Genomic DNA, 16,983 nt, shown 5'->3' with positions numbered 1-16,983 from the left:
GAGCAGACTGCTGGGACCCAGAGAGAACACATCCAGCTGAAACACTGCTGATACTGAGGCACAGCTCGTTAGCACAAATTAATCCATCTATCGGTGATTTTTTGCTAAATGAAGTATGTGAAACCCAGCAATAGTTTTTAATCATACCGCAAATTAGGCAACAGGATACTGCAGGTACATTTTAATTACGTGCTCTAAAATCAAGGCATCAGAAAAACGGGAATATAATCCACAAAGGAATGGGAATGAACGTGAACCTCCAACCCAACATCTGTTAAATGCCACGTAACACTCGTGCACGACATGATAACCACATGATCCAAAGTGTTCACACCACCAGCCTCCTAAGGAAGAATTTCTCCCAAATTCCTGGGAAGCAAATCCTAAACCTGAGCTCCTGGCAGGTGCTTTGTGGTGCACATTCTTAAACCAACTTTACCAGTCCCTCTCTGTCCCCTATTTATTCCCAGTTTGTGGCAGCCTCCTTCTAAACCATCAGCTCTTTAGAGAAGCAGAAAGACGGAAGTGAGATGGCTGAAAAAATCCCTTTTTCTGCCCACTTATTGCTCATCTCTGTCTGATGCTGCAGCTGCCAGTGCCCTGGCACATGGAGCAGCTCAGGGTTGGGATGGACATCTTGGGATGAGGATGAGCCCAGCCTAACCTGGTGCTGGGGATTCACCAACAGCTCTCCGTTTATCATCTCCTATCCCAAAACACTCTTTTTTTTTCCCCCCTTTAAAACTCAGAACAGGTGTCCTGGGTGATGATGAGGTTTCTTTCCATACCACTTCTTCCTGGTCTGTGTAACACAGCCAACAAAGGCCCTACAGAGGAGAAAGCTTTGCTAACAGGGGTGGGTTTGATGGCATAGAAAAAGCACTGTGGCCTCCTGAAAAATAAAAGCAAAGACACACAGATGAGGCAAAGCTCCACGGTCTGGAAGGCCAGGAGCATCCTGAAAGCTGCAGGAATTAGCTGCAGAAAATTGAAAGCAGTTGGGTCGGGTTTCTAATCTCCAATAAGGGAGAAGGAACATTAGTAATAAAAGCATATCACCAGCACTTCTCATCTTCCCCCACTATTTATCAGCCACACCATGGGACTTGCATGAACATTAAACACTGAACTGCAATCTTACAATATTCCTACAGGGCTCCAGGATTTATGAGGAGAACAGAACACACATTTTTTATAGAAGCTTATGGTATAAAGGGAAAAACAATAGAAACCACCCCCAAAGATCTTCCAGAGTGTTCTCCAAAAGTTAGCACATCTGTTATAAAATATACTTATATTAAAAAAACAAAACAAAACAACAAACCTAGCAGCCTGAGAGCTAAGTACTAATTGTGGGCAGCATCTTAATTTATAACCATACCTGTCTAAGTACATCTGCTGCAATAAATGCAAAGTTGAACTCCCATTAATTTTCCCCTGCTGCCTGGCTATTAAAAATGTATAAATATGCAGCACAACTATCCCTCATTTTTAAGGGCTTTTCAGTGCAGGAGGTAATTCATGTTAAATTTGGATTATTTTAGACTACAGAGATTAGCAAACCTGTTGTACGTGAAGCTTCTTGAGGGAAATTTCTAGGTGAGGTGATGATCAAGAAATTTGCACCAATTTCATTAGATTTTCTTGATTGTGAGCAAATAGGGTTTGCTGCTAACAGCACCAGTAGTTACTGGTATAGGAAAAGTATTTTATTGTTCCTTTTCCACTGTGCCCATGGCAAAAGAGAGCTAAACCCACAATGTTCCCAATGATTTATCCTGAAGGATAGGACCCTCTCCCTAAGATTTTCCAATAGCCTTTGGGAATACTGTGCCAACAGCCACTGGAATATAATGAAACTGGTGAACTCTTATTTCCCAGCTTCTCTGGAGAATAAACCTACAACTGTGTGGCTTCATGTGGATGAATTTCTCATTAATGCTTGGATTTCTGGACACACAATGATAATTCTCAACATGTAATATGTGTTTGGTAATCCCCGAGCAACACTGGTGACAAGATGAAAAGGAGCTTTGTGTTAAAGAAGGGCTGCTACATTAAATTAATCTTTTCACTTCTGGAAGAATGTCATTTTATGTTATGTTTCTGAGGGCTAATGATCTTGGGGAAATTGACATATTCAAGGGGAAAATTAATTAGTTTGGAGGTCATTTAAGACATACTGCCTGAAAATATGAAGACAGAGCTTATAGTAATTTTCTAAGGACAACATACCTTCTGTGGAATGAAGCCACAGGAATTAAGCTATTATTTATTTTGTTGTACAATCCAAATTCCCTTTTGCTGAGGTTCAAGAATCATTTTATCAAGAAATGATAAAGATCTTAGCTTGCCTATCAGGGTTTCATATCTGCATTATTTTCCCTGTACAGACATGTTTTCAGTGGTGCTACATGAATCTTCACACATATTAAATAAGGAAAATCCTTTTTCTTTTTAATTCCAGACAACAGCAGCAGGGATAATTGCAAATAATCTAAGGCAAAGCAGTGATGGAGACCAACTAAAAAAATAACAAAAAACAAAAAACAAAAACAAACAAACAAAAAACCTCAATGAATCCAGAGCTGCCACCTCAACATCTCCACTTTCCTGGCAGATTGCATTGTGAAATTCTGAAATACCCACGGCAAAGGCTGAACTGCAGCAGCGGAAGTTTCCAAAGCCTTAAAACGAACAACGAGAGCTTTATGGGTTTATTATTAAACTGAAACAGAGTGGTTATAGAATCACTGAATCAACCCCCAAAGAAACGTGGAGTGCTCCATCACGGAGTTTCATTTCAGAGGGCACCACGTTTTATATCTGTCATTTACGTGGGTCATTGGAAACGATAAACTCTGACTTCCAAAATCACTCCCCTCCTTCAAAAAGAGAGATTGTTTTAATTTTGAGCAATTTCCTCGCTCCCCAAACCACAGCTTAAAACCCCAAGGAGGTCACTGAAAGAGTGATTATTTCTTTTTTTTTTCAGCCTATCATGTTTAGGTGAAAAATATCTGAACAATTTAGCCAGCAAATAATGACACAGGACTCTAATGGCATCTCAGTGACAGATGCAGTGCTCTAATTTAGGGTGGCTTGAGAAGCAGCAAGGAGCAAACATGAATTGTAGAACTGAACCCTTGTAGATTTCATTAATTATGCTACTCTAGTCTAAGAATATTTCACAAGAATCAGGTGTTGCCACCGCTGAAACAGAGTTTAGGAAAGCAGAGAATGAGAACAAAATGAATGTCAACATCTCTAAATGGTGACAAGGTTATTTCAGGGAGTTGAAACATATTATTCTGGTTGTCAAATGAAGGCCAAAAAAGGCAACTAATGAGGGAAAATGGGGTAATTTTATCTTGGGGAAAAAAATACATTTTTCTTTTCTTAACAAGGAATAAATTTTACATCATGGTGATTAATAGTTGCTACCAGGTAAGTACCTGTATCCTACAGTGAGATTGAAGGCCAAAAGAGAGCTGAGGAGGAGTTTTACTACTTGGGAAAACAAATGGCATTTCCTGGCTGGATCTGGAACTGGGACATGAAGGTTTAAAACACTTTTTACCTCTTTTACCGGTAACTGAAAAGAATTCTGCAACTTGGAAGTCCAGCAGCACATGGGCCATTTTTCTATTTTACATCAACATTACTGCAGACTGTTATCTTTGCTAAAAATGATGCAGCCAGGACTCTTTTGCTTATCACATTCTTTCTCTTTCCCTGGGGTAAGTGCACAGCAACGGTTTCTGATTAATAGCAAGGAGCTGCTCCTCAGTACTGTGGAGTTCTCAGACTTGCTGAGCACAGTACATTTTATTTCATTTCAGCTGAAAGTGAAAGATGAGCTATCATAGAGTGCTTGGGATTTTCCTTTAAATCACTGAACATCAGTGTTTCAGCACAGGATGTAAGTGGCACACAAATGCTAACTCCTGGTCTCAGATAAAATAATCATAAATAATGGAGAAAATGCAGTCAGCTTGATGTTTATCTGGATTTTCCATGTCAAACAGCTGATCCTAATGTTGCTGGCAGACCCCCATCTGCATGCACGGGCAGAACTTGTTTTTATAATATTACTGAGAACAGATAATCTGCATCTTCAATTTTCTGTTCGTGCCTGAATGCAATTCACGTATTCCAGCATGGCTTAAGGAGTTGATGGGTGGGAACAGAAACAAGATTGCACAGCAAAATGGAACAGATGAGCTCTGCTTCCCTGAAGAACACCATGGCCACATTAAAAAGTCCATTGACTGCTCTCATGGCAAAGAAAACAAACTTATTTCCCCTAATTACAAAGGAAATGTCAAGCCTGGATTATTCCCAATGGATTTTTCTGTTATGAAGCAGGGAAATGCAGAGTCCCCAGGCAGGTGCAAAGGAGAGCCCTTTATTGCAAAAACCAGGCCTTTTTAAGCAGTTACACTGGTTTCAGCTGCATTCCATTTAAGTATAACAAATATAATTCAACCAACTACCATAAGCCACAAAGTGAGCACATCGTGGTTATATAACTCGTTTTCCCACCTCCAATTTAGCTGAGTCACTTTCCTGTAGTGCTTTTTTACTTAGCTGAAGTAACAGGCCTGAGCCACGATTTTACAAGGGAACAAGGCCCTTACTTTGTAATGTTTTACCAAAACGCAACATTTTTCTGCTGAGTCACTTTCCCATAGTCCTTTTCTACTTAGCCGATGTAACAGACCTCAGCCACGATTTTACAACTGCATCATGGCCCTTGTTTTGTAACGTTTTGCCAAAATGCAACATTTTTCTGCTGACTCACTTTCCCATATTCGTTTTCTGTTTAGTTGATGTGACAGACCTCATCCATGATTTTACAACTGCATCATGGCCCTTGTTTTGTAATGTTTTACCAAAACGCAACATTTTTCTGCTGAGTCACTTTCCCATAGTCCTTTTCTACTTAGCCGATGTAACAGACCTCAGCCACGATTTTACAACTGCATCATGGCCCTTGTTTTGTAATGTTTTACCAAAACACAACATTTTTCTGCTGACTCACTTTCCCATAGTCCTTTTCTACTTAGCTGCAGTAACAGGCCTGAGCCACGATTTTACAACGCTACCAAGGCCCTTATTCTGTACGGTTTTTACCAATACACAACATTTTCCCGCTTTTCTTAGAGCTCCTCCACAACCGAACCGGATTTTGCGGAACTTACTGCCTTGGGCCAGCGTCAGCCCCTCCTCGGTGGCCGCCTTCCCGCAGCCCTTGGCCGTGCAGGCTTTGATGTAGAACTTGTACTTGGTGCTGGGGCTGAGCCCCGCCAGGCGCCAGCTCTGCACCGAGCGGTTGGCGACGCTCACGTCGTTCACGGCGCCCACCTCGTGCGTCTCGTTGACTGCAAGGGAAGAGCACCTCGGTGAGAGCCGGGGAAACGTGTCCTGAGCACCCCCAGGGGGGAGAACCCGGCAGGGAGAGGGGAGAGGAAGGCTGGGGGAGCGTTTGCGCCCTTCCTGTCGGTGTTAAATGGGATTTGTGTCCTCCGTGTCCATCTCCCAATGGCTCGGTGGGCTCATGAGAAGCTCTCTGATTGCACATACGCACAGCCTGAGTGGGAGGTAAGAATGGCTGTCTCCTAGATCATTAAATGTCTATGAATTGCTCCTTGCTTTGCTTCCAAACATCTGTGAACTTTTCTGGCAACTTAGAGGGTGGTTGGTGTGCTGTGAGCTGCTCTGGCTCCTCAAAGCTGGCAGCTGAAGGAGGGGTTGTGAGAAAATGAAGAGAGGATCTTATAAATATACAGAAATATCTGAAGGGAGGTGTCAGAGGATGGACCAGGCCATGCTTGGTGGTGCCCAGCAATGGGCAGGAACTGGTGCCCAGGAAGTTCCACCTGGACGTGAGGAAGAACTTCCCTGTGCAGTGACTGAGCACAGGAACAGACACCAGAACAGAGAGGGTGTGGAGTCTCCCTCCTTGGGGATATTCCAGAGCCAACCCGACACACTCCTGCACTATGGGATGACCGAGATAACTCTGTGGTCCTTTCCAAACTGAACCAGTCTGGGATTCTGTAAAGAGATCCTCTCTCTGCCCGTAATCAGCAAAACCAAAGGGAAGATCCAGACACCAAAGGCATCTGTTGGCAAAAGCATCTGAGCAGTTATGCCATCAGCAGAGAGAAGTGTAAAGTGCATGGGTGATTTTTTTTTTTTTTTTGATAAATAGGGCACAGACTCATCCTTTTCCACCCTCAAAGACCATATAAAATAACACTGAATTATCACCACACCACACAGCTGGTGTTGTGGCAGTCTGGGCTAAGTACCGGGTCTTGCCTGAGGTTATCTTTGTTTCTCACTTTTTCCTAGGCCAGAAAGAAAGAAATACCCTTGAATTGTGTTGTTTCCAGTGTGATTCCTCAACACCACAGCTCAGGTGGTTCTTTGTGTTTCTGCTGAGGCACCTTAGTGGGGAGAAGCTCCCTGACATAATAATCTACATTAATGTGGCTTCATAGAGTGCCCTCATCACAATTAATTTGTATTAAATGACTTTCACTCCAGTAAAGTGCACCTACAATTTATGGGTCCTTTTAACCACTACATTAGGTGTAATTTGCCAATATGAAATAATTGAATCAGCCCATAAATGTGGGACAGGGAACGGCAGCAACGGGAGCTTCCTTGGGAAAAAGTGCAATGGAAAACTCTCAGCTCTGGGAGCTGAGTGCAGCCTGCCCTCTGGCAGCCTCTGCGCACATCACACCTGGGAGGTTTCCTCAACTAATCCTGCTTCAGTTCTGAGCTCAAAGCAAACCAGGCACATACTTATCTGGTACTGCAGAACGTAGCCAGTGAGGTGGCCGTTGGCTTTCTTGGGAAGTCCCCAGGACAGAGTGACTGAGTCCTTGTCAAAGGTCAGGATCCTGAGAAAACGTGGTTGTTCAGGGACTGGAAGACACAGGGGATGAGCTTTCAGAGGAGAGTGAACAGGTCTATCCCTACAAATTCTTGTAACATGAGGATATAATTTGAACTCAACACCCACAGCTCCCCTTTCAAGTGAAGTGTTCTACAAACAGTGGAGTTTTTACTATCCCCTTAAATAAGGGAATCAACTCACCTTGTCCCAAGGACAATGTCAACTTATGTCCCTCCATCCCATATTTTCCTCTCATCTTACCTCCTTCTGGAGTTTCAAACACCACGGGGGAGCTCTCAGGTCCGTCTCCTCTGGAGTTGAAAGCCAAAACTGTCAAGCGGAATTCACTGAAGGGATCCAGGCCAGGAATCATCCCGTAGTTCCTGTCTCCCACAAACGTCAGGAAGTGTTTCTCTGGGTGATGCCTCTTTCCATCCAGCATGCTTTTTGTTTTCCACCAGCTGACCTGCGAGGAGATTGGGATTTCTATAACAAATTATATTGTGTGGGGATGAGAACAGTCGTGATATCTCTCACCTTCCCAAAAATGAGAGATTGCAATCCAGGACTCATTTAATAATTTATTCAACTATATATAAATATTTATAGAGAAATGTGGAACCTTGTAGCCTCTTAAGTGCCCACGAACTCTGTCCCTTGGTATTCCAAACCAGAAGACTTTGACCAGGGTGCTGTTCACAACCTCCACCGACACGCCCGAAGGAGCAGCATCTGGAACTGTAAAAACAAAAGTCCCAGGTGTTAAAAACACTTCCAAGAATCACACTGTTCACAGCTCCAGGGCTTGGCTTTCCAGCTCCAGCTGTGCCGCTTTCATGCAGTCTCACTGCAGGCAAACAAAAAACCATTCCACCTGCATCCAGTGGGTGGAATGGGCCAATAAACATAATTTTTCTGTATTTTTCTGCTGAGGGTTGGGATACATGTGCACTGGGACACATGAATTTCTGCACCAGTATTTATGATTTCCTGTTCCAAGCAGTGCTTACAGCAGTGAGAAGAATAAAAAAAAAAAATGATTAACATGGCACTCAAGAAGGCAATCATAAAGGTTTTTTTATAATCAATTTAATTTTACAACTAAGCTCATTAAACAGTAGGATTTTAATCACTGCATAACACAGAGAGCTATTACAGCGCCTGAAAAAAAGGAGGCCTTGATCCATTGACAACTGAATTGCGAGGAGGATTTTCCACTGGTAGATGTAAAACTAGACTTATCACAGAGAGACAAAGAAAATAAACATGCTGTGGAGTTTATTTCTTCTTGTTCTCGCAATTCACCGCCTCTTCTGCACCACCAGACTTTTCTGTTCCCACCTCTGGGTGGGCAGTGGGGATTCTCCTGTCTGACCACCACTGAGTCCATTTCCAGCACTGAAAGTCCACCTGGGAATCATGGAAAACCATGGGGCTGGAGAAGATGTCACATTCCTCAGGGGCTCATGAACAAGGTAACACCAGCACTCATGGGAATGTGGGAATTCACTCAAACACCCAGTGCCTGCGAGTTTGTCCCTAACTGTCCGAGTATTTAGCTTCTGACAGCATTAAACTGTTGGGTCAAGCCTCAGAGAGCCCACTGATTTTCTTTTTCCTACCAAGTACGACACGACTGCTACACTTCAGAGATTTCTCACGGACCATGGCCTTCAAACAAGTACCCAGACTCAGCCAACAACTGAGATTAATGAGAGGCCAAGCGACCTTTCCAAAAAACCCCTCACACTCCTGCAGGCTGGCATCCAGGCACCCAGCACGGGTCATGTCCGTGCCTCGTGGAGCCCATCAGGCTGAGCACTGGCCCTCCAGCAGCTGCCCAATCCATCACTCCACACCCCAGCGCTCTGCAGCACAAGAAACCCCGCATTTTTACAGGCAAGTTCCTGTCGCTCACCGTCCTCTCCTGAATACCCAATGGTGACGTTCGGTTCCGGGCCAGATCCTAAGTTATTCACTGCCTGGACTTTGATCTCGTAAGGCACGAAGGTGGGCACGTTCCTCACGCTCAGGGAGTGCTTCTTCACCAGCTCCTCGTTCCAGTCCGTCTCCACACCCCGCTGCCTCCAGCTGACTTTGTACTCCAGCCCCGGCCCGTTCCTCTCCATGGGCTTCAGTGGCTGGGGAAAAGTTAAAAGAGATCTTGTCTGCCTTTTTTGTGATCGCAGAGCACACAGAGATGAGGGGAGGGGGGATAATTCTGGAAGGTGCGTTACAACGCTGGGAGAAAAAAGGGGCAAAAACCCCCAAGCTTTGACTTTTTGCTGTCATTTTGATTTGAGGATGACTGGAACTACAACAGCGTCTCGACTTCAAGGGAAAGCAAGGTGAAAGGCTTGGATTAAAATCCAAATTAATTGCTAGGAGCCGTATTTCTGCCTCCCACACACATCAGGTTTTGTTTTGCCACAGGTTTTCCTGTGTGAGGTGAAACCACATGCCTTCAGCACGACTGAATTGCACACTTTGGCATAAGGCTGTGTGTGCCTTTTAGCAGAGATAAAATTTGCATTTTATCTTAGAATTTTATGTAGCACAGCAAGTTGGGTCATTAAAATTTAGATTTGTTCTAACTGCACACCAAATGCTTGAAATTACGCCTGGACATTTAATGTGCAACTGCTGGGCCGCTCTGCTTTTACCAATCGGCTGGAGAATTCAGCCCAGCAGGGTTTCCAGCTAATTAACATGAATTTATAAAATATTAGGAGATGTACAGCAATAGCTTGTCATGAGACATCCTCAAGTTGAGTTTATTTCTCTGAAAATGCACTACTTTAATTAAGAAAGTTAAACAGTCACCCACCCTACCAAAAAAGCTACACACTGAAATAGCTGTGGGTGTTTCTCACCATATAAGCTGCTTCTAATAATATTTAAATATAGGGAAATATGAAATATATAACGGCTGATTTGTATCCAAGAGGTCTGACAGGAAATAGAATCATATGCCAGTAGAAAGTGATTCCCCTTTGATGCTCCTCATGCACGGGGAGACGTAAATTTGGGGGATCTGCAAAAATTCCCTTTGATCTGCCCTGCTGTGAGGACCTTTGGGATGTCTGTGGCAAAGGAATTGGGAGATTGGGAAGCTCTCTCACAGGCACCACCTCCACGGCAAAGATCCCAGGGAATGGGATTTGCAAAAGAAGCTGGAGAAGTAAAAACAACCCTCCTAAATATATATATATACATATATATTTCTTGTACAGAGTTAAATTTCAGCGCTGCTTGACTCCTATTTGGATCTCCCTTAAAGCTGCAAATCCTTGGCTGAAGATCCCAGTCACTAAAGCTCAGCTGGTCTCTTAATCCAAAATAGGCAGATTAACACCATTCTGCAGCCTTTGTCTGTCAGAAACAGCACGTGCAGTGCCCAGCAGTTCCTCTGAAAAGCACACAGGAAATGTCATAAATAAATGAATATCCTGTTTAACAACATTTTAATGATTCAACAAGATTTAACGGAACATTTCCTTCCCATTCTCTCCTTTCAGGCTCAGTCTTCCCTTCCACTCTTGCCCTGTCTGAGCAGCAATTATGAAGTTCTTGGTGCTCAAAGGTGTATTGGCCATCCCAGTATTTCCCAGTAAACTTACTGGGTACTAAAATCTGCATTTCATTGGTTCATTAAAGTTGGAAAAGACCTCCAATATCACATCCAACCTTTTCTGAGAGGCAGAATTTTCTCCCCTGACCCTGGGCTAAAAATCCCATTCATTTCCAAGCCCATGGATCTTGAGGGCCACCTCCTTTTGGATGCAATTATATCCCAAACCACGACTTCCCAATGGGGAAACATTTGCTGTTCTTTGCTGGGAGCAGCAGATTGAAGAGTAAATCTCATGTAAATTGTGTGTAATTCCAACCTCAACAAAACACTGCTTCCTTCCACGGCTGTGGATATTTGTGCTAAATGAAGGAATACATAACTCAACTGCTGGCACAGAAGCTCGAGGCTTAAAACCCAGGAAATTTGAAGTCTGGAAACCATCCTCAAGACTTTTACATAATTCCTTTGATGCACATCACAGGCTTTGGAGGTTTATCCACATCCCTTTAGTTCTTGGTGTAAAAATTCAAGCTCACGTTCTCTTGGGCAAGGGATCTGTGGCGTTTTTAAATTTCCAGGCTGGATGGGCAGAAGCCATGAGCCACCCATCACCTCCCTGGGCCTGGCTGGTAATTTTAATTGCAGAGCAGGGTAAGACCACAATTATTTGAAGGAGTTTCTTGCATACAAGAAGCAGAGAAGAGCAAATGTTGGCGAGTTCTCCCTATGCTTTACATGAATTCTGTATTTTTAAATATCCTGTGAAGTCAGACATAAAAAAAAATGGTTTTTGAAACAAAAATGATACTGGGGTTGAAAATCCAGAATACTTTTAAGCCAAATTCACCCTTCAGATGAATAAAGGATCATTCCTATAGGATTTGCTAATCTTGCCTTACCTCCCATTTCATCACCATTTCGTTGGGTTCAGAAGCTTCAACTCGGATGTTCTCTGGGTTTTTATCTGGGGCTGAAACCACACAGGTGACAAGGTTAATTTGCACATGCCTTTTATTTGCATTTAGCATTTAAGTGCCAAAAAGGGATGGGAAATTCCCCTATTAGTGACAGATGCTTAAACAAAAAACGTTCATGAGATGAATTACTCGAATTACAAAGCTGATGGGACCCAAACACGTCGTTTATGCAGTTTGGGTTCCTAAGTGCCCCTGTTGGTTGGAGCCACCAGCTAAGGTGGAACTGTGACTTTTGGATTTGAAAGCACCAGATGTGGGGGGATTATGAGGAAGAGATTTTTCTCCCCGTGGGGATAGCAAACAGAAGGTGCATCATTAGAGGTACACACACAGCTGGAAAGCTGAAGGAGGACCTGAAATTGGTGTAAATGGAAATAAAAAGAGGGAAAATGCCAAGGAATACAAATGCTGTGCTGAACAGTTGGCCTCTAAAATGACTTTCAAGGAGACAACATTTTCTGCCCCAGTGAACGCTCTGTAAATGGAGATTTTTGACAAGCTTAGTGCTCCTGAAAGACTCCCTGCAAACCCAGCCCTTCTCCAGGAACTGTTTGTCCATGAAGGTCTGCAAAAGGTGGAAAATCAGCTGGAGAGGTGCTGGAGGCGTAGGGAAACCCAGCAGCGTGGACTCCTCCCTTTGGCATCCTTGGGAATTTTATGCAGCACAGCAAGTTGGGTCATTGAAATTTAGATTTGTTCTAACTGCACATCAAATGCTCAAAACAACGCCTGGACATTTGATGTGCAAATGCTGGGCTGCTCTTTCTACCAATCACTGAAGAATTCCTCCCAGCAGGGTTCCCATCTCATTAATACCTAAAATATCAGAATATGGCTTGTCATGAGACATCCTCCAGCTGATTTTACCTCTCTGAAAATTCACCGCTTTAGTTAATGCAGTCAGTTTAAATGGTCACCTGCCCCACCAAAATCATTATTCCAGGTTTATTCCAGTCCACTGAACCACCTGGGGGTAATTCCCACCACAGGATCTACTTTTAATAATCCCTGAGGCTGCACTGAGCAGTGCAGGTAACCTTGATGTCTTCACACCCTCTGGAGCACCAGCGAGCACAGATATTAAACAAAAAAAAAAAAGCACAGAAAACATCAATATTTAGGAAAGCAGAGGCAGGTTTACCAGCTGGGGGTGTCGCATAGCGCAGGGATGGTTTGCTGGGCTGGCTCCTGCCCACGGCGTTCACGGACACCACGCGGAACTGGTAATTCACGTAAGGAGCCAGGGACAGCAGGGCTGTGGTGCCATTCCCTGGCACTCTGCTGAGCTCCTGCCACGTCCCCGGCTCCCAGTGGTTCTCTTCAAACTCTATAATTGACTCTGGGCAGGAAAAAAAGACAAATAAAACAAAGGAAAAAATATTTTAAAACCCACCAACTTATTGTGAACAGCGCTGGTAGAAATGAACTTAAACAAACTGTCATAGTTGAAGTGATTAAATCTGGTCATCAGCAGGGTTTGTGTCCTGGGACAACCAGGACGTGTCAGAATTCTGAACAGCCCTAAAAATCGCGCTGAAAACCCCTTCCTACCATTAACAGGGCTGTTATGGCTGGCCCCAGCTTTCCAGGAGAGTCGAACGCTCCGGTTTTGGTTATCCGAGAGCTGGAGGTCTTCAGGTGGGTCGGGAACATCTGAGAAATAAAAGAGAAGTGTCAGGAGCACAGCAAGGTGCTTGTCCTGGCATTTTCCAGAGGGTTGGAACAATCGAGTCAGTGAAGATGGTGGTGAAACACCTCCTGATTTCCAGATGGACAGCCCACAAGTCCTTGATTGCAAAAAAACCTGAATTTTTCACTTGGAAAATAGCTGATGTTGTTAATTCACCAAGACCTTTCTCGTATGAAATAAACAAGGGGAAAGAGCACAAAGCTGTGTTTCTTCTTCTGCAAAGCACCTTTGTAAAAAGGAATAAAGTGCTTTATGAAATTTTCATAAGTGAAGTAACGAATAGCCTACAAACACTTTGAATTATACAACACTGAAGGACACAGCACCATAAATCATGAGCGCAGCATCTTCCTAATTTACTATTTACTGAAAAATATCACTCCTTTAAAGTGGGAAAACATCTTGAAGGGCAGATTGACTTATTTCTTGCTGCGATCACTGCCAGCAATAATAAAAATGTAAAATGAAGCAAAAATAAATGCAATTAAAATGATGCAAAACTGTCAGAGAATCATAAAATCACAGAAGGGTTTGGGTTGGAAGGAACCTTAAGGATTATCTAATTCCAGCCCCTTGCCATGGGCAGGGACACCTTCACCTAGAGCAGGCTGGCCAAAATCGTGAATTTTGATAAAACAGCTGAATTTTGGCTGCTGCCCTTGGGTGCAACGGGTGCACAGCACTGCACAAGTTCATCCCTCAATTCCAAGAGGTCCTTCAGGGTGGGATCCAGGCTGTGAGGGGACTCTCACAAGGCCAAGTTTCAGATCCAGGTGGTCAAGGTGCTCCTCTGCTCTTTGCCCCTGGACAATCATTTATGCTCAGGTTCACAGATATTAATTCCTTTTAGGTCCTTAACTCGCACTGATCCTCTGAGGAGCTGCACACCCAAATACTGGCCTGAAGGCCTTCAAAAATAGTCCAGTTCTTTCTTCAGTAAAGTGAAGGGCTGGCCAAGAACTTCAAAGCAGCAGCAGAAACACCCTTAGTATGCTCTTACACCTTCCAGCCTGGGCAGCTCCAGCAACTGAACTGAAAATGCTGCCTCATCTTACTATACCAAAGATGAAAATAAATCCAGTTTGTGTCAGCATCGCCCTTCCCGCAGATAAGGGACAGCACAGCTGAGCTTAAGGAGTGAGAGGCTCTGTGAAAATTGGGTTATTGAGGCTCTGTGAAAAGCAGAAAAGAAGCAGAAGTGCTGCAGTGGGCAATTCCTGCTGCAAGGAGCTGTTTCCACAGCGGGGAGAATCGACCTTACCCAGAACGATCAGCTGCGCCTCGGCCTCGGCGGCGTCCAAGGCGGTGCTGGCCACGCACGTGTAAACTCCCTGATCCTCCAGGAGCACACTGGATATGAACAGGGTATCCCTGTCCAGAATTATCCTGCAGGAAAAAAAAAGGAAAAAAAAAAAAAAAATTAGGTAATAAGGATGAGAAAAACCTGTAAAATGAGTATGACAGACATTGTTCTCCGAAAAACTGTTAATAAAAGAACTTGGCACTGGACACTTTCATTAAATAGCTGTTTGCTACATTAAAATGTGATTGTGGCTCTGCTCTACGCTGTGCTGAGGACTATTAATTGTATTTTTTGGCAGTTTAGCCTCCGTGGCTGGAGGCTGGCCTGTCAGTCCTGCTCTGAAAAGAACCACATTGGGATGTGCTGGATGAGCGGCTGGGATATAGGATGTGACAAATATGTGGGGTTTATGATGGAATTTTTGAAAGATTGAGGGAAACTGAGCATTCCCAAGGCACTTGTGTCATCTCCAGAGCACCAGGGAAGCTGCCAAGAATCCAAGGCCATGGGCTCCGTGGCAGACATGGAATTTCCATGGCACTGCCTCGCCATCCAGTGGGATTTTCAGTCCCTCCAGAATTTAGGAAGCCATCTCTCTCCTGTGGTAATTAATAAAGACATGTGATTGTCCCCTCTGGGGCCCCTCTATGGAGCAAAGGCTGAGCTCCAGGCCCTTGAGGTCAATGGAAACCCAAAAATAGGGCAAAATTCAGCCTGGACCTGCAAATCCTAAGCTTATATGTAGGAAAAATTCATGGCAGAATCCCTGAAACCTGTTTAACATCACTTCAACATTGCAAAGACTTTCTTTTGGTCAAATAAGTGTAAATTATAGGAAAATACTGGTTCCATTAAAGTGGAGAAATAACCTGCACTGGAGTCAGGGTTGTGGTTTTGGGTTGGGTCAACATTTACATTATACATAAAAATATATTTATGTATTATGTATATATTAATATATAACTCTATATTCCGCTGTGATGGCAGCGGAGTTAATAAACCCAAACCCATTTGGCTCAAAACTCGCATTGCTGCATTTATATTGAGACGCGTATAAAATGCACATCTATTCACGTATGGCATGAAGAATTCTTTGCAGACACGAATTTGCATTTCAAGCTATTAAGGCTCATGTTTAATGAAACTCCCGCTCCAGCACCACACCAGATTATCCAGCTGAGATCAAGAACAGCCCCGTCCCTTCCCCACTCACCTGCCACCTTCCGTGCTGTTGACTGGCAGCTCATCCCCATCCTTCCTCCAGGATAATTTAAAGCTGTGTTTCAAGTGGGAATCATACTCAGCCTGGCATTTCAATAAAATTGAATGTGATTTCAGCACTCGGGGTTTCTTCGGAGTAACAACAAGTTTTGTAGCATCTGATTGATCACAGAAAAACACTTTGATTAGGTGAGAGAGGGCCTATTACATCAAATTTTCACCAAGCACTTCATCTACACAAATCAACTTCAGGAGCAACAATCATGTCTTTTTTTTTTTTTTTTTTGGTTATATACACAAACATTTCAAGTGAAGGATGGAGGGGTTTGAAATAGATATTTGCCAGGATTTCAATTTTTTTTTTTATCTTGAAACATTTTTTTAATCTTCAAACATTTTTCATCTTGAAACATTTTTTCAGTTCGCTCTTAACCAAAGAGCTGGAGAAAAAAGAAAAAATAATCCACAAAAAAAAATCCATAAAAAACGAAAGGTTACAGGTGAAAATCCTTGTTAGCAGCCTGTCATGAAATGGATGATAAAAAAAAAAGGATTGAATATAATTTTTATGTCTAATTGCCGTTTGAAATAAGCTTTGGCAATGATCCAAGAAAAATTACAAGCTTCTTAAAGTCAAGTGTGAAAAAATTATTGCAATCAAGTTTGTTCTTTTAATTGACTGTAATCTAAATGCAGAAACAGATGAATAAGTAAGAAGAGAGTGCTTAGCTGAATTTATTTCTGCAGTGAAATTTGCTCTGTGAGAATTTCATTGTACATTTTCATGTTTATTACCACTGTAAAATTCCCAAAGCCAAGGGAGTGGGTGGAAATGAAAAACAAAGAGTGGGTTTTTTCCTCAGGTTTGTCACAGCAAACCTATATCAGAGAGCTTTGCTAATTGAGTATTTAAGGTGTTTTTTTTTTTGTTTTTTTTTTTTTTTTTAAATTGACAAGCCCTAAATCCTAAGCAAATTTGTAGAAAACCCACTAAATGCCCAACAGTAGCTGCCCACTGCCATCACACCCCCCAGGGAAAACCCCTCCTGCCAAGCAACCAGACAAATCCCTTAAAGCAGAGCTGCAGTGCAAGGGACACATCTAAAATTTATAAATAAACACATCTGAGGATTTTTTTATGCTCTGTTTAAAAACACTTCCAACAAACAGGCAAAAGCCCAGTGCAAAGTCCTTCAAGCAGCACCTGCAACGTGTTTGGTGTCCACCGCGGGAGTTAATCCAGTTTGGGATGTGCTGATCAACAGATGGGAAGGAATTTTGGGGAAGGGAATCCCACAGCTGAGG

At 43.2% G+C, this 16,983-nt stretch overlaps 1 protein-coding gene across 9 annotated transcripts in view; it reads right to left on the bottom strand.

The window, feature by feature from the left end:
• Positions 1-16,983, bottom strand: part of CHL1 (cell adhesion molecule L1 like) — a 130,448-nt gene that overhangs the window by 9,889 nt on the left and 103,576 nt on the right. For all 9 annotated transcript variants that reach the window (XM_040075819.2, XM_040075821.2, XM_040075826.2 and 6 more), the window contains 10 exons: positions 15,671-15,836; positions 14,416-14,540; positions 13,016-13,117; positions 12,606-12,803; positions 11,387-11,457; positions 8,832-9,054; positions 7,536-7,651; positions 7,175-7,379; positions 6,820-6,942; positions 5,205-5,384 (listed from right to left, as the gene is read on the bottom strand). In XM_040075819.2, the coding sequence (XP_039931753.1) occupies positions 5,205-5,384; positions 6,820-6,942; positions 7,175-7,379; positions 7,536-7,651; positions 8,832-9,054; positions 11,387-11,457; positions 12,606-12,803; positions 13,016-13,117; positions 14,416-14,540; positions 15,671-15,836 (1,509 nt within the window). The remainder of the gene's footprint in view (positions 1-5,204; positions 5,385-6,819; positions 6,943-7,174; positions 7,380-7,535; positions 7,652-8,831; positions 9,055-11,386; positions 11,458-12,605; positions 12,804-13,015; positions 13,118-14,415; positions 14,541-15,670; positions 15,837-16,983) is intronic.

This window comes from Hirundo rustica, chromosome 12 (genome assembly GCF_015227805.2).
Source record: "Hirundo rustica isolate bHirRus1 chromosome 12, bHirRus1.pri.v3, whole genome shotgun sequence".
In the NCBI taxonomy this organism is placed as follows: domain Eukaryota; kingdom Metazoa; phylum Chordata; class Aves; order Passeriformes; family Hirundinidae; genus Hirundo; species Hirundo rustica.
The sequence above is the reverse complement of the archived record's forward strand: the minus strand, read 5'-3'. Positions and strand labels throughout refer to the sequence as shown.